Source organism: Myotis daubentonii, chromosome 10 (assembly GCF_963259705.1).
Source record: "Myotis daubentonii chromosome 10, mMyoDau2.1, whole genome shotgun sequence".
Lineage (NCBI taxonomy): Eukaryota > Metazoa > Chordata > Mammalia > Chiroptera > Vespertilionidae > Myotis > Myotis daubentonii.
In genome coordinates this window covers 61,115,849-61,137,206 of record NC_081849.1, presented here as the reverse complement: position 1 = coordinate 61,137,206, position 21,358 = coordinate 61,115,849, and the positions used below count along the sequence as shown (strand labels likewise).

General features: G+C 47.0%; 1 protein-coding gene across 1 annotated transcript in view; it reads right to left on the bottom strand.

Annotated features, from left to right (window-relative positions):
* Positions 1 to 21,358, bottom strand: part of DNAH11 (dynein axonemal heavy chain 11) — a 206,544-nt gene that overhangs the window by 58,542 nt on the left and 126,644 nt on the right. The window contains exons 56-61 of the mRNA XM_059712528.1: positions 15,581 to 15,814; positions 11,383 to 11,529; positions 6,498 to 6,611; positions 5,173 to 5,316; positions 4,403 to 4,585; positions 2,782 to 2,883 (exon numbers count right to left, since the gene is read on the bottom strand). Of these exons, the coding sequence (XP_059568511.1) occupies positions 2,782 to 2,883; positions 4,403 to 4,585; positions 5,173 to 5,316; positions 6,498 to 6,611; positions 11,383 to 11,529; positions 15,581 to 15,814 (924 nt within the window). The remainder of the gene's footprint in view (positions 1 to 2,781; positions 2,884 to 4,402; positions 4,586 to 5,172; positions 5,317 to 6,497; positions 6,612 to 11,382; positions 11,530 to 15,580; positions 15,815 to 21,358) is intronic.

Genomic DNA, 21,358 nt, shown 5'->3' with positions numbered 1-21,358 from the left:
TTTTCTTTTTTCTCTTTTATCTTTTTCTCTTCTTTCTTCCTTATCCCCTAATTCTCTTAATTTGGGTGGTCACCTTTATTTGGGGTTATTAATATCGTGAATATATTTGTGTTTAGTGCCTGGTACGTGGTGCCTTGTTGTGTTGTATTTTGTGCCTTTAAATCAATGCAGCAGACCCAAGCAACAGCAGCCTCCTGAGCACCACACCCTCTGTCTGAGGAACAGCAGCTGTACGTGAAGCCTCCCCCCACCAGCCAGAAGAGCCACCACAGCTGTGAACAGCACCCACCAGAGGAGCTGCTGCCAACTGAGGAGCAGCTGCTACCACAACCGCCCGAGGAGCAACCACAGCCCAAGGAGCCACTGCCACCCAGGGAGCAGCCACTGAACGACTCAATGTCTAGATATGTCAGTGAGATCAAACATGGGTAGACAAAGCAACCCCCAAAGGAAAGAGAAGGACTCTCCAGAAAAGCAGCTAAGTAATACAGAGGCATGCAACATGACAGAAAAAGAATTCAGAATAAGGGTCCTAGAGTGCATAAACCGGATGGAGGAAAAAATCAACAACTTCTGCAAGAAGCAAGAAGAAACAGATGAAAAAATCAATAACATATGGAAGAAGCTAGAAGAAACAGATGAAAAAATCAACAACTTAAGTAAGACCCAAGAAGAAATGAAGAGTGATATAGCTGCAATAAAAAACACCATTGAAAGTATCAACAGTAGACTAGGAGAAGCGGAGGACTGAATAAGTGAATTAGAAGACAAGGAAGCAAAACACACCCAAAATGTACTGCAATTGGAGAAAAATTAAACCACCCATTACCTGCAGCACGTGAAACAAACCTCTGCCCATCCTTTGCCCCTTTCGCGGACGTGTTAGGGAAGGAGTGCCACCACAGACCGCCAGCTCGCCAGGCGGCCTTCGCGCCTGCCTCCCGCCCTGGGCAGAGGGCAGCCAGCGACGGCGTGTGGATGTGCCCTGCAGGCTCAAACACACCCTGGGTGCACCGTCCCCTCTCTCTTGTACCTAAGCCTTATCCTCTTTTTAAATAAGGATCGTCCTTTCGTTCTCCATGACGAGGGGGAAGGGTGTTAATGATGGAGTCCCTTCAGACCACTGACAATGTATACGTGTGATCTTCACACCATGATCCCAAATCTGCGTTCCTGAGCCAGGCTTCTCTCTCAAACCCCAGGTCTGACCCCAGAACATCCAACACGTGGGTTTGCTGCACAAAGAGAGTGGGGACTACCACGTATGGCTGTGGACTGTGCAACAACAGCATTTTGATACATCAAACAGCACTTTGAGACATCAGGATTCTGAGATGGGAAATAACAGTGTCAGCTAATTTTAGCTAAAGGGAATTTACTGGAAAGAAAAGGGGGGGGGCTGTGAGGAGCGAAGGAAAGGCAGAGAACCACATGCAGACACCCTGGAGCTGAGTGCTGGAGCAGGAAGAACCTGAAAGTCTCACCTGGCACCATCCCAGGCATGACCTCTATTTTACCTCTTTCTATTCTTTTGCTCATGACTCAGTTTTAGAGATGGAGGGTCAAATTGGCGAAGCTTGGATGATACATCTAGACTTCAGCTAGCAAAGCAAAGGGCACCCCTGCAAAAAGCCCCACCTGAGTGTATCCAACAAGGAAAGATGATTCCCCAGAGATAAACCTGGGTTCTCAGTGCCCACCTGGAGAGGTAGCTGTTATGATCATTACTTCACAGATACTAGACTGAAGCTCAAGGGCTCCCCAAGTTGCCAGGGTGACAGAGCCTCCTCACTCTGAGTGCTGTCTTGTCAGGCATCTCACGCGGATCACCTCTGTCCTGCATCTCCCGCACCCCCCCCCCCACCTGCCTCCAATCGTCGTCCGCCAGCCTCACATCCGTTTCGCGCTCTCCATCTGGCTGCTCTGCTTACCTGAGGCCCTAACAGGACTCGCGGCCGCGCCTCTGAACTTGTCTGTCTCCTCTAGACTCCTCTCTCCCCAGGCTTTCATTCCGTTGCTGAAAAGCTGGTTTGATCATGTCATTAACTAAGAGCCTTCCCATGTACCAACTGCTTCTTCCCTCTTTTCTCTATTCTTCACCAAGAATTCCTCTCCCGGCCCAGTTATCCTGGTGACTCGCGAAGCCCAGGTCAAGCACAGCTTTACTACGAAACTCACTCTCATTTCTCCAGGCGGGGTACGGTTTCGGTGCTCCTGTTGCATTGTATGTATGAGGTCACATGTGTACTTAGAACACTGGACTTAGAAGGACTGGTTATGTCTTTGTGAAAATAGGAATGTTAATAATCTTTGCAGCTGATACTCTCTACGTCTGTACTGTGTGCCAGATACCGTGCTATATTCTTAATAGGAATAACTCTCATTTAATCCTTACAACCCTACCCTAGACCTGGGTGCTACTATAATCCCCACTGCACAGGTGAGCAAACCAAGGCTCAGCGAGGCTACCTAACGTGTGAAACGAGCAATGGTGGAACCAGGATATAAACCCAGGCAGCCTGGCTCCAGAGTCCCTGCTTTCAATCACATGTGCTAACCCCCCCCCCCCCCCCCCAGACCATGAAGGTTTCCACTTTCCCGGTTCAGTGTCTGGCACTCGGCGATAAGGAGCAGCTACGGAAGGAGTATGCAGATGAAGACAGAACGACAGATGGCACTTGCTTCGTGTGGCAGGGATCACTCGTGGCCCTGTCTGAAGGCAGGATCCTAAGCGGGGAGGGACCCCCTCTTGGGGACGTCAGGGTCACCGTGCGTACTCACCACAAGCTTTTTCCTGAGCGCGTCCAGCTTTTCAGTAGCTGCAGCCAATTCTAAGTTCGCTTGGGCCAATGCTTGGCGTTTGGGCTCCACGTCACAGTAGACCTGAAATGGCACGTGGGGGTTCACTCATGAGGTAATGACCACGCAAAGACGACAAGCAATCATTCGATCCTTCCTCTGCTGGAGGCTTTACAATTAAAATCTCTAATTCACCAGCGACTGGTCGCTTATTTCTTAGCAATGGGCCCCCCTCATGGCAGAGCTAAACTCCACACAGCCTTCCAAGTTCTCTCTGCTTGCCCACTACGTACGCACTTACTCTGGACATCAGAGACACCAGTACTCGCGTTAATGCTGTGTATGTCAAATACCACGAATACACTAAAATTGGCTTGCCATAAAATTAGGAGCAAGTCCTCCGATCAGGAGAAATTGCGGTATGCAGGAACGTCGTTGAAACTGGGAGCAAGCCTTGACTTTAGAGTGGAAGGTAACTACGGGGAGTTCTCTGGACCCAGAGAGTGGGAGACAGCCTCACACAATAGTAGCCACGCTGCTTTTACTTTCTTTCCTAAGTCCCTGGCAACCTGAAGTGTGTGTGTGTGTGTGTGTTTGAATGGGTCGTTTGAGAATTTAGCAGATCAATTTTTTTCTCCTGTTGGGGAGAGAGAAAGGAAATTAAGTTTTATAGCAAAACAACAGGAGCGCAGCCACAGTCTAACGGCACACTCGTCTTTTCGCCTGCGGGGCCAGGAGCGCACAGGGTCAGGCGTTGTATTGCGGAGAGAGGCCGCACGTCAGTGGCAATCTGCCTAAACTCCTTCTCTATAGACTTCCACTCACGAGAGAGAAAGCTCAACAGGGCCCTGTTCCGGCGGGTCCTCCGTAGCCAGGACATAACCTGGTTTTATGAAAATCATTCTGGGAATGTCACTGACTACACTCGGCATTTCCTCAGTAATCCCAGTTTTGAATATAACACACAACCTTCTGGGACAAAAGTGAGGTGGTTTTTGAGAGTGAAGGGCTGTGCACTGGCCCTTTTTACACCCAGTGCTCTGCAAAACGCTAGGGACACAGTTGGGAGATGCTCAGTAGTTGATAAATAAATGAATACGTGACATGATCATTCTCTCCATATTGCCCAAAGCACAAACTTTAGATGAGACCCTATACAGGCAAAAACCTACTTGCCATTAAAATACTAAAACAAAAAAATGGCTATTTCCTCGTCTCCCTACCTACGCCTACACTAGAGGGTGTGAATTTTTGCTTTGAGAGCAGGGATTAAGTTTAACTGAACATGAATTCAGAAGTTCAGTTTTTTTTCCGAATCAAAATGAAATTAGCATTTTCACACAAATATAATTAATGTTTTCATCTAATCAAATCTAATTGCTGCTATTTGATCTAAAGCAGCTAATTGTTCTACCCTGAGGAAGATAGCTTCCAACATTTCAAGTATCCTCCTGCACAGAATTCTATTTAATCAGACCCTTTCATGTCTCATTCTTAGAACTTTATCTTAGATAATTTCCAAATTACATCTTTTTACTGGCCTAGGAAGTAGTTAAGATATTGACAGGCCTTTGTGACTTCCACGTCGGACCGGGACGAATACCTCATAGAACTTGATGATGTTGATGACCCAGGCACAGAGGCCCGCTGCTGCAAAAGATTTGGTCCGAATCAGGCTGGGATTGAACTCCGGGTCTTTCAAATACTGTTCATTCACCACTTTTAGACAGTTCTCTGGAATGTGCTCTTTGTCGTAGTTAATTAACGCTTGCAAGAAATCATCAACCTGTAAAGCAAAAAGACTTACTGCAAAAACCCACTTTGGCTGCAGAGAAAATTCCAAGATCGAAAGTTAAAATCGGCTTTTAGGGCTCGCGTCACAAAGGCAAAATTGGCAAGCCGCATTTATCCTACTGTTTGACTTTTTCAGTCTTTAGTGTATGGAGTTAGAATTAGCAATGGACACTTTCAAAATCTCTTCCATCCTGGGGTAAAATATTCAGTCCCTACACAGGAGGCCCTCACATTTTGAAAAAGAAATTCACATCCCCCAAAGCCCCTTTGCTTCACCTTCTGATACATTAGTAACATTTTTTTTTTCAGCATTAAGAAATCCATGTAATTTTCTTCCTCCTACACTTAGCTGCTCTCACAATTTCGCAAATAATTAGCAACCTCTCCATGGCTGCTGGTGTTGCCTTAGGGATGCTGTGACCCCAAGCTAACCTCCACGTTGGAGGTGTTTACACACAGCAGGTTACCCTCACGAACATGAAGACGGTTCCTTTGGATCGGAACCTCTTTTGCTGGCAAGTATAACCACAGTCCTGAGCACAGAAACGGGGGTTTTCATCCTGCCAGGCTGCCTGATACCTTTCCCATGAAGACTTTCGCGGCTTTCCAACTCCGGTCTTTTGGCACCCTGCCCCGGGGAGCCAGGAGGACCATCACAGCCGCAGCCACGTTGGTGACCGCGTTCGGAGGGTTGGGAAAGGCTTTCAGCTCGGTGAGATTGACCTGGAGAAAAGCACAGACACCGTGGAGACCAGGGGAGGCTGGAGAACGCCGGGAGCTGTCCAGCTGGCCATCTGCGGCCTCCGACCTCTCCTTCCCACACCAGCCGCGGCGGGGCAGTTCTCTGCCTCCCACCCAGGAATTCCACCTGAGACCCCAAGACGTTCAGTTCTCCCTGGGCACCGTGGGACCCCAAGAAGTTCAGTTCTCCCTGGGCACCGTGGGACCCCAAGAAGTTCAGTTCTCCCTGGGCACCGTGGGACCCCAAGAAGTTCAGTTCTCCCTGCACACTTTCCTCCCTGATGCTCTGGAAACATCACTGTCCTTTTTGCCAAGAAAAACAGTTCATCTGGTATTCCAGTCCTACAGAACCCTGGTCACTGAGTCAGGACATTTCATAAACATACGGGTTTTAAGGTATTCATGGGTTCTATCCCACCTATGTAACATATCTGCATTTTAACCACGTCCCCTCAGAAACATGGTCCCTTAGTTCAGTGTCTCTCAGCTGTGATTTTCTGCTTCATGTGTATAAAAGCCATCTTCTGTTACACTAGGGTGGCTCTTGATTGGGAGGATGCCCATACAGGTTTTGTCTATTCTGTACACTACTCCTTATTCCTCTCCTAGCAGAATCTTGATTTACCCAGCAGGCGGTATTAATGGTATAAATTACAAGTATCAGGGCAAATAGGAGCACTGGTACCTGTAAGAAACACATGTAGGCTCGTGACACATGATTTTAAAAAAACAAGTAGTTCCTATAGTCTTTCGTGAGCTGCCTAATACACTCATCAAATGTTCAACCCGAGTCTGCGCCATTGCCATAAGCTGCCTATTTATTTGGGAAATGAATGCAAAGAACGGAAAATAAGAGCAAAGGAACAGAACTGGCTAACCAAGATCCCTCTGCATTTACACGCATCATCATCATCATTTACAAATACGCTCAGCTTTATAGCTAAGTGACATTTATTTCTGCCTGCGTAAATAATAATATATTCAGAGGAAAACCTGCAGATGTAGACAAGCACAAAGAAGAAAATAAACATTGCGCGGTTCAAAAATAAAGAGGAAATCTCTCTCACATCTCTCTCTCAAATCAATAAACATGTCCTCGGGTGAGGATTTTAAAAAAACAAACTTTAAATTATTCTGAGGAATCCAAAAAGCATCATCCTTACCCGGTTGAGTGTGTTGAGTGCAGCTGTTGCAGCCACCAGAGCAGGCTCAGCCTTGAGCAAGTCGGCCTCACACTCTTTCTGCTTCTGGGACACTTCGGCCTGAATGGCGGTCACCTATTCAGAGAGGAAAAGCACACACACTCACAGTCACAAACACACATCATCACCTTAGGTATCTCTACTGAAAACACGTGGGCTGAGGCAGACGCACTTCAAGGATTCATCTGTCCACATCTTGAATAGGTGAGGGTTTGTCTGAAGACGGATTCCCCTTGGGCACACTGTCTGTACAAAGCTTGGAACATGCACAACACACACAATACAGATGGATTCAAGTACCGAAGTGCTCCAAGAAGGGCTCTAACTGAACCCTAAGTTGCCACTAATAAGAAATACAAGATTAAGTGGCTCCTCTTTTTCTTCAATTTCCTTTGCCAGAGAGTCCTGGGCAAGTGAAAATCCAGGCTGGCTGAGTAACCTACACCACAGATTTTCTTGCTAGAATTCCCCACCTAATTTTTGCTAACATTTGCCTAAAAGCCATGTTAGCTCTTCTTTAGGAATAGATAAGAGCTTTCTTGTTAGGAGATAATGTTCTGGGCTGTGCATGATAGCCACAGACAGAATTTTTATAAAGACTAACTACCGGTTTCTCTAAGGACCTGGTAGGGAACCATGGCTGCAACAGCCCAGTTCTGCCCTTGGCAATGGAACAATGGCTCTGATGTCCTCTCTCCTGCCGAGGGTCCCATGGCGGTCTCCGCATGCCCAAGAGGGTGCTGTGCCGGCCTCGGGACACGGACACGTGGAATACGGGATATAGGGAAACCGTGTGGGTACACTTGAACCAAATCCAAGTGAGAAGCTTTGGAGTTTTTATCCTCCTCCACGTTGGACACCAACAGAATCTGAACGGCCAGGGAGAGGACGTTTTTAGTCCTCAGCAGAAACTGGAATGTCAAGGCTGTGGCGCTGGGCAGCAGGATCTGGTCGCCCTGGGAGATGCTTCCCAAGGTGACGGTGATTTGTGGAATGTAAAGTGCGAACAAAGTGCATTTGCTCCGATGTGTTGGGAACGCACAGGTTTAACTATACCATAAAATTAAACACTGCTCACAACAAATTACGTTGTCTACTACAGCTTCATTAGCAGTAATTACCCGTCTCCTGATTAACCGTTATTTTGCTGTATACTGCACCTTTTATGAACATAATTGGTTCGGGGTAGATATGTGACCCCATGCCAATACACACACAGCTACTGTTAATGTAAATAAGGAAACGCGGCATGCTCACCAAGAACTGCTTCAAAACCACAGCCCCCAAAACTGCCAGGAATGGACCAGGAACATTCTAAGGCTACATTTTCAGTGTGCTGGAGGATGCCGTCACAGGTGAGAGAGAGCGTGTATTTGCCCGAGCGAGTTATTATACCCTTTCCATAAGGGTATAATGAACCCATAAGTGTGTGTTGTTACCATTTATAACAGCATCGCTTTAAACTGAACTTGGGATGGCAGATTTTTAATACTAAAAGAAACCTTAAAGCAGGGGTGGGGAACCTTCTTTCTGCCAAGGGCCATTTGGATATTTATAACCTCATTCTCGGGCCACACAAAATTATCAACTTAAACATTAGCCTGCTCTGTTTGGTCAAACATTTAATAAACTCACCCCTAATGCCTGGGCAGGGCCAGGCCAAATGATTTCGTGGGCCTTATACTGCCCACCTTATACGGTTCCCCATCCCCGCCTTAAAGAATTTTTCTCTAAGTGCTAGTTCTACGATACTGGGAGCTCCTACTCTTCTCCTCTGACTCCTTTGCTGATAATGGAGTATTATTCCTTTGGGTAAAGTTTATAAATAGAGCAATCTTGAACACTTAATACATAAAAACTCACAAGTGCAAGTAAAAAGTACTCAAGGTTAACTTATTTCTCATTCCCAATACCTCTCACCCTAAGGTGCAATGACCCTAGAACACTGAACATGCTGCGTATCCTAGTGATCTGGGAAGGCGTGGGGTGCAATTCCCTTTGGCCCATGGCTCCGGGCGTGTCAGCCAGGCCCACCCTAGATAATGGCATAATGCCTCCTGACTCAGTGGCTATAAGCATGTGGCAATTTACAATTATTGATTAACTAAGCCTTGATTATAATGGTCTAAAATAAGAGAATATACCTCACACACACATCCTATCTAATAAAAGAGAAAGATGGTAATTAGCGTACAACCGCTACCCTTCCCATTGGCTAACCAGGGTGATATGCAAATTAACTGCCAGCCAAGATGCCGGCCGGCAGCCAGGCAGCTTAAACTGAACATGAGGCTTGCTTGCTTCAGTGACGGAGGACTGCAACGTTCCCGCCTGCCTTGCCAGCCTCTGAGCTTGCAGTTTAAGAAACATTGTAACAAATATAGAAGCTAAACAAAACCCCAGAAACCAGCTTTCATCCAGCTGGGATCTCAGAGCTGGAGTTGATACAGAGTTTCGATTATAGAACCTAAACAAACCAGATACTTGCTTTCAGCAGATGAGGCCTCAGAGCTAAAGCTGGCCCAGAATAAAAAAAAAGAAAAAACGAAGCAGTTGGGAGCTTCAGTCCCAGCCTGAAAACAGCCCTCAGCCCCTCACCCAGACTGGCCAGGCACCCCAGTGGGGACCCACACCCTGAAGGGTGTGTGACCAGCTGCAAACAACCATCATCCCCTCATCCAGGCTGGCCAGGCACCCCAGTGGGGACCCCCACCCTGATCCAGGACACCCTTCAGGGCAAACCAGCCAGCCCCCACCCATGCACCAGGCCTCTATTCTATATCGTAAAAGGGTAATATGCCTCCCAGCACCGGGATAAGCGGAGCTGAGAGGCCTCCCGGCACCGGGATGAGCATGACAGGGGTTAGCGCCCAAACCCCCTGATCGCCTTGCAGCTCTGTGTGTGACAGGGGGCGGGGCCACAACCTCCCTATCAGCCCTGCTCTGTTCGTGACAGGGGAAGGCGCCCCAACCCCCTGATTGGCCCTGCTCTGTGCCTGATAGGGGGGAGCTCCCCAACCCCTTGATCACCCTGCAGCTCTGTGTGTGACAGGGTGCGGCGCCTCAACCCCTCCCCACGGGCCCTGCTCTGTGTGTGACGGGGCGGCGCCCAAACCCCCCCACCCCACTGGCCCTGCTCTGTGTGTGACAGGGTAGAGCCATAACTTCCCCATCGGCCCTGCCCTGAGTGTGAGAGCGGCGGCGCCCCAACCCCCTGATTGGCCCTGCTCTGTGGGTGATAGAGGGCGGCGCCCCAACCCCGCACCCCTCACGGGCCCTGCTCTGTGTGTGATGGGGTAGAGCCATAATCTCCCCATCAGCCCTGCCCTGAGTGTGACAGTGGCGGCGCACCAACCCCCTGATCGGCCCTGCTCTGTGGGTGATAGAGGGCGGCACCCCAACCCCCTGATCCCCCTGCTCTGTATGTGACAGGGGGCGGTGCCCCGACTCCCCTATCGGCCCTACTCTGTGAGTGACAGAGGGGAGCTCCTCAACCCCCTGATGGGCCCTGCTCTGTGCGTGACAGGGGGGAGCTACCCAACCCCCTGATGGGCCCTGCTCTGTGCGTGACAGGGGGGAGCTCCCCAACCCCCCTGATGAGCCCTGCTCTGTGCGTGACAGGGGGGAGCTCCTCAACCCCCTGATCAACCCTGCTCTGTGCGTGACAGGGTAAGGAGCCCCAACCCCCCTGATGGGCCCTGATCTGTGCGTGACAGGGGGCAGCGCGCCAACCCCCGGATTGGCCCTGCTCTGTGGGTGACAAGGGGTGGCGCCACAACCTCCCCATCGACCCTGCCTTGAGTGTGACAGGGGGCAGTGCCCCAACCCCCAGTCGGCCCTACCCTGAGTGTGACTGAGGGTGGCATCGCAACCTCCCAATCCGCCCTGCTCTGTGCATGACAGGGGGCGGCGCCCCAACTCCCCAATCGGCCCTGCTCTGAGCCCAACCAGGGGCTGCACCTAGGGATTAGGCCTGCCCTCTGCCACCCGGGAGCAGGCCTAAGCCAGCAGGGCCTTATCTCCCAACGGGTCCCAGACTGCGAGAGGGCACAGGCCAGGCTGAGGGACCCCCCCTTCCCCCCGAGTGCACAAATTTTTGTGCACCGGGCCTCTAGTATATATATATTCATTCAATTTTAAAACAAATATTTATTAATTTTATGTTTACTTGTACTATTTCTTTTGGAAAATAAGATAGCGAAAGAAATCCCTTCCATTTGCAGCTGAAGTTTTGGTAAAAGAAGAAGACAAAAGAAGCTATATTTATTCCAGAATGGCTGGATACCTAAGTGCAAAGAAAGCAGATTTTTATAGGAGCTTAAAAGTAATTTTTTCCAACAATAAAACATAATACAAAATGCCAGAGCCTCCATCGAATGAAAAAGAACAAATTTAGCTTAGGATTTAATAATAAACTCAAGTTGTATGATTAAAAAGCAAAATTTGAAAACCATTTTGCAAAGTGACGGAATGGGCTTTGTTAACAATTGAGTTGTTCAATTTGCCTAAAAACTGAGACCCTTTAGAAACCTCAGAGGAGCCTTCATGACCTTTACTGTATTACAAATAGGCCTGATGTTCAAGATCCACATCCATTATATGCTTGAATGAGCTCAGTATTTATTGTTCTTCCATATCATTAAAGGAGCTAAAAGGTTGGGAAAATGCATAATGTAAAGAAAGGTCAAGTGGTAATCATGGTGTGAAATGCTGTTACATGTGTAACTATAATAATTCTCTAGATTTTATGCCCCTTGGAGAGGAAGTTGTTCAAAATTGTTCACCTACTAACGTTGATTTTGTGCTAAATATAGCTCGGAGCCCTAAATGGTAGAATGGGCCTGACCTTTTGCTCCTCGGCATCGGCGATGGCCTTTTCCCGGCTCACTTTCTCTGTCTGAAGCCCGATCTTGGCGATCAGAGCTTCAGTATCCTGATTTCTCAGTTGCAACTCAGCTTCCTGAGAGGCGAGTCTGGCTTTGAGATCACCCACCTGAGGAGAAAAAGTCATTATTTTGAAGTAACACATATCAGATACAGCTTCGTTTTCTCAATGACGTCAGGCGTCCCTAGCAGTTTGTATACAGCATCTGTTTCTACTGAGTTGACTTCAGTCCCAGGTGTGAGAACGCGGCCCCATCTCTTGCCATATAGGAATAAACAGAATAATGTTTCCCAGTGGTTTTGTGGACAATGTCGTTAATGTATGTCAGCACCAACTAGAAGTTTATCTTCTCAGCTCATCTGGGCAGACAGAGAGGCACTAACAGCGGTGCCCACCTGAGCCCACTGCTTGCTTGGTCCTGTGCGGCTCAGGCTCAAGGCAGTGGAGTCCGGGGGAAGTTTGCTGGATGACAAACTGGGAGGACCATGCTCTCCTTCTCCAACACATGGCAGGACACTTCAGACAAGTTAAAGAGGTCGATACTCCTTGGCTGTTACCTGTTTACTTATCAGTTGCTTATTTTGATAGAAATGCCCACAGACTGGTCTTATCTCTTCCCACAAAGTAAGAAGTGGCCGATTTTTCTTCCTTTCATAGGACATTTGAATTAATACCTACACTAAGAAAGGCAAACCGCAAGTGCCTGTGGGGATGGAAGGCCAGGGACTTTCCCAGATGTGAATTCTTCTTGGGGGTGGGGCACTAAATAACCTCAATCAGCTCCTGTGAAACTCAAGGCTTCCTGAGGCATCAAGTTTGTCTACTTTAAAGAATGATTCTCCCACCTCTCCCACCTTTTACGTTGGGATTTCATGAGGTTCTGAAGTTACCACTGGGTTCCTAAGTTTGAGGACCATGTAAATAAAAGCATAAGTGACGTGCTGGAGAGAAAAATGTAACTCATGAAAGCAGCTTCATACATCATGATAATTAGCTCTTTGTTCCACTTATTTTCCTGAAGTATAAATATTACTATTTTGTTAAAATCATAGAAGCAAAAAAACCCAAAACCAATTATAACCATTTATCTTGACTCAATTGCTAAAAGCACTTTAGTGCTTCCATTGTGTGGGATGACATCTCCCTACCAGATGCAAGGACTCTGGTAACCCCACCTCAGCACACTCTACGCACACTCTATCTAAAAGCACAATTACCACTGCGACTACTCCCTGTACTATTAAAGTTAAAGCCAGACTGACTCCTTAGCCTCTCTACAAAGTCAGGGCAACACTGCTTGATATTTGCTTTTCTCTTCTTGTTAGCCATGTGAACTGGTCATGTGTTAAGTCATAATCAACAGAATTATCCAAGGAGACCAGGAAGAAACTGTTATTTCAAGCCCTAATTTCAGTTTCTAAGGAAGCTATTAGGTCTGAAATATGCCAAGTGACTGAAGCCCTGGATGGGAGGCCTTACCTACGAAGAAAGGTCTCTAGGTTATCGTGATGACCCAGGCGGACAGCTAAAGAGGAGCATGTGGCAGTAAAAGGGAAACTATGGAAACGATGCTTCCTTTTCCAATTAAGCTGATTAAAAAAAACAAACAAACTTGTAAGAACCTATTAAATATCCCAACCACTCTTCTGGTATTAAAAACACTACATGCTTAAATACCTAATGAAATCGCCAGAAGGCCTTCAATCGACACTTCGTGCATCTTCCTCTCAGGCTTTCCGCCTGCTGTTTCCAGCTGAGGAGGAATAAGGAGACCCCCACCCCAAGCTGCCCTGCACTTGGCAGTGAACTGCTGGTGGCTTTCTTTCTCCCTTTCGCCCACCCCCTTGATTCATCAACACGTAACTGAGATGATGTCAGAAAACAACTCATCTTCTCTTAGCTCAACAGGACTCTAGGAAAGACTTCACTGGGGAAAAGGGTCTTGATTTAAGTGAGATAGTATTATCAGAGAGGTAGGTAAAGAATAAAAAGGTAAGAGAAAGAGGACAATGAGAAAAGGAAACGTGCATAAAAAGGAAGAGGAAAGAAAGACATTCTTTGAACGGGAAGGAAAAGATGCACAAATATGGATATACTCTCTGGGAGCTTCCCAGAAACTACTCTTCACATCACTCGGTCCTGGAAACCGACCTGGAAACCTCTTCACTCTGTTTCTCTTTCCCAATAGGATTCTATCTCCTCAGTGCTCGGGACAGACTGTGTTTCCCAAAGAGCCATTCCTGGCATGTGCAACGCAGAGGATAAGAGGCAAGTGATACTTTGGCCTATGGGGTGCATGAAGGCCATGGCCAGAGAGGCCTTCAAAGTGAAGGTGCCAATATATGCTTCCCCGACCAGTTCGTGGCTTATTTGGAGCCTAGACACAGATGGGCTGGCTGCTCTATTGGGGGGAAAAACTGACTCAATCTCTTGAAAACAAGAGCCTATGCCCTGCTGCCCATACTCCAAAGAAACCACTGGAATTTCTGGCCTTGAGGTCACCCCCAGTGACAACCCCCTCGATGCATGTTTCTCCAGCTCTCGGGCCCAGGTGGCTCAGAGAAAAGCTGGGCCATTCTCCAGTCTCCACGTGCTCCCATTCTAACGTCTTCTGACTAGCCACAGAGAGGCAGCACGGTACCATGGACAATCCACGGGCTTCAGAGTAATACTGACCTGGCTTCAAACCCCCACCTTACAGGCTCTGTGGCCTTAAACTCTTTCAGCTTCATATGTAAAATTACAGCACCAACACCCATGCCGTGAACTGGTTTTGTATTTAACAATGAAATCAGATGACAGGTGTATAGACATGATTAACATGTGAATTCTTAATTCTAATCATTAACATGATTCCTATGTGAATTCTCTGATTACTCCTAGAGGTTAGAGCAGGGGTGGGCAAACTTTTTGACTCGAGGGCCACAATGGGTTCTTAAACTGGACCGGAGGGCCAGAACAAAGCATGGATGGAGTGTTTGTGTGAACTAATATAAATTCAGAGTAAACATCGTTACATAAAAGGGTACGGTCTTTTTTTTCAATAGTTTTATTCCTTTCAAACGGGCCGGATCCGGCCCGCGGGCCATAGTTTGCCCACGGCTGGGTTAGAGGTACTGTCCTTCAAGTACCTCTAACCTCAAGGGGCCTTATGACTGAGGATGAAGGCAACACTGGATACTTTTATCTAAGAGAAATGGTGGCTAAAAAGGGACCAAGATTAGTCTTAGGGACTCTAATCACATTATCAACCCTAATCATATCATCAACCAGGAAATGATGTCCTCACTGGGGGTTGAGAATCTGAGACCAAAATAGGTCCTAGTTCCATGGCAGGTGACAAAATCCCTGACAATAAGCCCAGGACACCAAAGCAGTGGGGAACAGGAGAGAGGAATCAGCTGTGCCTGTTCCCTTCAATATCTCTCTGTGGCCCTGCGCTGAGTCAGGCCAAGAGAGGGTGTCTCTCCAAACCATCAGTGATAGAGTCATTGTCTGGTCCCTTTCTAGGCTTGGGAAACCAGAAATAGTGTGTTCTTTGTGTTCTCGAACTGTAAAATTTTAGCATTAATTATCGTATCAGCAACCTCTCAGTGCATGGGATGATGCTCAACCAACAGAGCCACATCGGCCATGGTAGCATTAGGTATCCTATATAATAAAAGCCTAATATGCTAAGTGTCTGGTCGACCAGTTGGCCTTTCAACCAAAGAGTAATATGCTAATGACATGCTAAGGCTGCTCAACTGCTCACTATGACTTGCACTGACCACCAGGGGGCAGTCGCTCTGACCGGTAGTTTAGCTTGCTGCTGGTGTCTGGCCAATTGGGACTGAGCGAGAAGGCTGGACACACCCTGAAGCCCTCCCGTGGTCCCTCCCCAGGCTGGCCAACAACCCACATCCCTCCCTGGCCCCCATCGTGCACCAATGGGGTCCCTCAGCCTGGCCTGCACCCTCTTGCAATTCGGGACCCCTCAGGGGATGTTGGAGAGCTGGTTCGGCCTGATCCCACAGGCCAGGCTGAGGGACCCTACTGTGCATGAATTCGTGCACTGGGCCTCTAGTCTTATATAAATGGTTTAAAATGTTGCTTCAAAAATAAATTTTTAAATAATGTTCGGAGCATAGGTGTCAGTAATAATCCACCCTGGTCATACCTGAGAGGCTGTGGTTTTCAGCTTCTGAATGCCATTCATCAAGTGCTCTTTCCTTTGGGATACCTCTTTTTGTTTCTTCTTCAACAGGTTCTTAAACAGGGATATTTGTTCTAGAAAACTCTTTGGGGTGGTATAGTTGTATCTTCTCTCATTTTGGTAATACCTGGTACTCATTTCATTGACGCTGGTGTGAACATGTGCCATGAACAAGCTAATAGCATCTTTGTCCAGGGGCTGAAAACACAAACATTGCAATTCATGTGACGTTTTCTCATGTCAAAACAAAACTGCAGGGGTAGGGGTGGGGGGTGGGCTGGGAGAGGTCAATGGGGGGGGGGAAAGGGGATATGTGTAATACTTTCAACAATAAAGATTTAAAAAACCCTGCAATTTAAAAAAAAAGAAAAATTACCAAATTTATACAGTATTTTTTCCCCCCAAAGCCAGAACAAATTACAGTAGGATCTAGGAACACTTCCCTAGTCTTTAAGAGGATTAGAGAGACAACAAGAAAAGGCAGTCAGCTTTGCTAACCTCTTCTTGACAATGAGGAAAGGAGTTTTATGTGTGCCACACCCCAAACCCAAAACCAACGTAACACAAGCGCTGCTTTTCACAGCTTGATTTGTATCTATCAAGTGTGAGAAAGACAAAATGGGGAAACTGAGACACAGTACTCTGAGAAGTGTTTGTGGCATTGCTTCCAAACTTAACTTTAAGTAAAGTAAGCCAACAACCCTGCAGTCAATGAAAAAAGGAAAGAAGAAAAGCTGAAAACTGAGAAATACAATTGTGTAAGAATCCATGTGAAAACAAATGGGATGGTAAGGTATAAAAGTCAGTGCTTCTGGGAGAAAAATATCACGATCATTTCTATTCTCATTTAGGGAGGGAAAAAAAAAACCCAATTAATTCTCCTTTGAAGAGTTCCTGAAGAACCTTCCCCCCACCCCCGCCCATGCACTCTTTGCATTTGTCCTCTATGACTTCTGAAGTAGTTAACTTTTTAATTTGTAGAGTCACATCTCCCTCATTTTAATGATTATTTATTGCATTCTGTACAAGATGAACCAGGTTCAATTAATCAAGGGAAGCCTAAAAATCAATTAATATGAATTAAATGAGCTACACCAACTCTCAGGAAAGTCACACATAATTTACCAAAGTGTTGTCAATAACACTCAGACATCTTTGGGAAAATTGTGCACAAGGCGCTGGTGATGCAGTTAAATGTTTCCAACCTGCACCATCAATATGAGAGCCAGGGGTGCGAGGAGAGACAGGCCAGTCCTCGGGGCGAAAAACAAGTGCTCCTGGGCACTGTCTAAACCCTCGGCTTCCCCTCCGCCTGAAAAATTCCCGAGTGTGTTTAAAATGCGTACGTTTTAGATTGTTCTGCCGGTTCAAAATCCATTTCGCTAGTAACGAACATGTTTTTAAAGCAAAAATTAAATCTTGAATACAAATCCATCACCAGTAGCAGAAGCAAAAACCTTTTATTTATTATTATTTTAAAATATATTTTTATTGATTTCAGAACGGGATAGAAACATTAATGAGAGAGAATCATTGATTGGCTGCCTCCTGCACATCCCACACTGGGGATCGAGCCCACCACCAGGGCATGTGCCCTGCCTGGGAATTACGCCGTGACCTCCTGGTTCACAGGTAGACAGACAGACACTCAACCACTGAGCCACGCCAGCCAGGCAGGATTTTATTTGTAAAAGAGCCTGACTTACAATATAAACATGGGTAAAAGCTCACTCCTGTCCTGTCTTGTAATGTGAGCGGAAAGGTGCAGCATATACCCCGTCTATAATGTAGATAAATACCTCCCCAGCCAAGTGCAATGTCCTTAGAGCAAAGCTGGCCTCTGCCCAGCCATGATCCCTATGAGGCAGCTCCCGGGCTGCCCTGAAAGCTCTTAAACAACAGTTTCACTTGTAAATCCTTGGAAGAAGTGGCTTCCGGGAGAGCTGGAAGTGGCCCGAGACAACTTGTCTCAATGGGGCAAAATAACTATTGTTATGGGGCTTAACAAAATGGCACAGCATGGGAGACCATCGGAGCCAGGCAGCAGCTGGTTGCAATTCACACTGTTTTTCAGAAAACTCTAATCGGTCCAGAACAGACCTCTTTGATGACTGGTCTTCCCTGCATTCTCCATTTGTCACTTTCTCTTATGATAAGGTCAGTAGTGACAGCACTTCCTGACATTAACAGCTGTGGCTTTTAAAGGGTCATTGTAGAACTACTAATTGCAGTAATTTCATTAGCATAAATTATTTATTCTGCCATTCATTTCTCTCCAGCTTTTTTTTGGGGGGGGGGGGGAGGCAGGGAGGAGATGGCTGCTGGGGCTGCTGCAGGGATGGCGATGCCATGCTGTGTTTTCCCCTTTTATTTTTTATTTATTTCTTTAAATATATTTCATTGATTTTTTACAGAGAGGAAGGGAAAGGGACAGAGAGTTAGAAACATCGATCAGCTGCCTCCTGCACACCCCCTACTGGGGATATGCCTGCAACCAAGGTCCATGCCCTTGACTAGAATTGAATCTGGGACCCTTCAGTCTGCAGGCGGACGCTTTATCCACTGAGCCAAACCGGTTAGGGCTACTTTTTTTATATTTTTAATCTTCACCTGAGGATATTTTTTCCATTGGTTTGTAGAGAGAGTGGGAGAGAGAGGGAAAGACAGAGAGAAGCATCAATGTCAGAGAAACTCATCGATTGGTTGCCTTCTGTACACGCCCTGGTCAGGGCCCGGGCCAGGGAGGAGCCTGCAACCGAGGTACATGCCCTTGACCGGAATCAAACCCAGGACCTTCAATCTGCAGGCCGACGCTCTATCCACTGAGCCAAACCAGCTAGAGCCGTGTTTCCCCGTTTAGACCTGAGAGCTAGGCACCTCATTCCTGCCACAACTGTCCCTTAATGAAGCCAGGGGACCCGTTCTGTAGGTGTTCTGCAGGCAATCATGGTGAAGGGAAAAACCACCCATCCAACAGTTATCAATCCAAGACTTCCCCCTCGAAGCAGCTCTGGAAAACAACGCTGCATTTGTGCATAATCAAATGCGGAGCTGGGACTGCTTTTTCCTCACATTAACAAGAAGTCCTTAATTTCCACTCTCACACTTGGCTCGCTGCACACAGGAAAACATTCACAACTGCTGCCACGCCAAGTACCTCAGCCCCTGACTCTTCAAGCAAAGGCCCCGGGTGTCCCTGCTATTGAAAATGACAGCAAAATTCCAACGAAGACCGACACCCGGAGGCCGGAACTAAATGAGACATCGTCCGTGTTATGTAGGGTTTTACCCCTTCCCAAGACCAGCAAAGATTACATCGGTCTGTACTTTTCTTTACATTCAGACTTTCCAAAGTATTATACTCAAAAGGGAAGGGGCAGATGAAAGAACATTTCCTTTTTAAAGTTTAACTTAGGGAAACTTTGTAGCATATGTCATATACCTACAGTCCATCTTGAAAGTTTTTCTCAAGAATTATTTCTGTTATCTTTTTGCAGCTTTACTGAAATAGAATTGATATGCAAAAGTGCACATATTTAATATCTATGTTAATGCTGTAACAATTCCAAACGGCTGAGTTATAAAATTATTTGTACTTTTTAGCCCCTCTTGGGGGCTGGTAAAAGGAGAGAATATCTTCAGTAGATCCTTGTGGTTGTCAGGTCGGTTAATTAAATAAAGGAGATTTAAAAATGCGTAACACGGGCAGAAATGCATGTGAGCATCTCTCCTACACTCTTCACGCTGCTAATCCCTCCCAGAGGGATGCAGGGCTCGAACCCTAGAACCTGGATTAGATTCCCAGTTCTGTCAAGTTGGGCAAATGATTGCTTTCCCTCTACTTCCTCCTCCTGCCCATAAAATCAAACCTTAAACTGTCATTACTCCTTTACTCTGCTTCTTTCCTTTAATCCTCTTTCAGAACAATCAAACCCTTGTGCAACAGTCAAGAGCAGGAGTTAGGACTACGGGCTCTCGTGTCCAAGGGCGGATGGGCCCCTTACCTGCTGAGTGATCCTGTGCTTAGGGCCTCCGGCCCCTCACCTGGGCAACAGGGCACAGTGGCCTTCTTAGAAGGTTGCTGATTAGAGGTGGGAGGGAGGGAGGGCAGGGAGCTGATGCTTCTGCTGCTGGTGATGGTGACCGTACACCCACAGCAGTCCCCGCGAGATGACGCAGCCACAGTGTTACATGTAGCACCAGCCACAGTTTTCTAAGTCACAGTGCTGTTTCTTGGGGTTTTCTGTTACCTTGTCTGGCGGGTGCACTGTGTTGTTGGTTTGCTCATGCTTTTAATTTTCTGTCTTTCAGAGAACGAGTTTGGGTCAAAGGCAAGATCAAGCCCAGTCAAAGCCAGCAAGCTTCCAGGTGAGCTTCCTTCCCCTCATTGAAAAAAGTAACTTCAGTGGCTCTTGGACAGGACATTAAAACAGAGCCGCGGCTGAGGGCTGAGGACTGAGGCTGTGAGCAGGTGAGACAGAGCCCAGCTACCCCCTTGATGGCAAAGCGATGAGGCAAGAGATGGCGCAGCTGGTCCGGTGAGGCCAGCACTAGACGAAAGCCGCCAAACTGTAATTTGGAGGTAGTGACGCCTCTACTTGATTTAACTAACCTTTTGGCTTAACAGCATGTCCAGGTGCCTGGGCAGCTATAAAAACTGGACTCTACTTTTGAGATAGATTCCTGAAGTTTATATAACAAAGCCCTGAAAAGCAGCAGTCTACTACTTTTCCCAATTCTCTCTAAATTTGATTCATACACACAGAGCAAGAAATGTCTGGTGGACAGCCTGTCAGTGTGCATGTGTCAGGGAGAGAGAGGGCTGGAGAATGGGGACAGGTATTAAGGCCCACCTGGACCTTCCCTGTGTATTTGAGCATAGGCTGAAACCCGTATGAGACTTAGGCAGTTGCAAGGTAAATTTGGTTGCATTTGATTTTGTCTTGCTCTTTTAAAATTATGTCAGTATTCCCCACAAACAGGTTATTTCCCCCAAATTCACAGAATTTCTATTGCACAGGGTTATTTTTCTACTTCATAAATCCATATGGGATAATCCTCATTTGCATTTCAAAGAGAAAACTGTGCTAAGAATCATCAATAGAAACACTGCTCACGCACCTGTATTAACCAAATGCCGTTTACTCCTCTTCATGCCTGGCCTAACGTTTATAAAGGAACTTGGAGACATCTGAAGAAACCAGTCTTTAAAATCAGCATTAAAACCACTTTCCTCTCTGAGTGGAAATTTTTTAGCATTGGTTTGGAAATGGGATTCAAATACACCATTTACATGTTATCAAACCCTGCAACACGTTCTGGATGGGAGACGTGGCGGCAAGTGAGAGAACGTCAGTTCACTGAAAAAGCTGGCAATGCCCAGCTTGTGTGAGAATGGTTAGGCTGCATCCCACCACAAGGTCAGAGAATTGTAACCTCCAGTCGGCCGAGCTGCCTGAGCAGGACGGCTCGCCCACCTGGCTCAGATCCCTATTCTGCCCCCTTCCAACGCCAATCTCACTCCTCAGCCCCTGGGCTCATCGTGTCCTCGCTGCTCAGTACTTTCTCCTTCAGCAGGGCCTGCTCTCAAGCACGTCTGTTCTCCATTCTGACTTGTAAAGCAAAACCAGGGCTTGTCTTCTAACTCCTGTTTCTCCCGCCTTTTTTCTTGAATTGTTCCTAACTGGGACCCATGCACTTCTCAGTAGGGACGCCCACCCCCTTGCCCCGATGATCACTTGG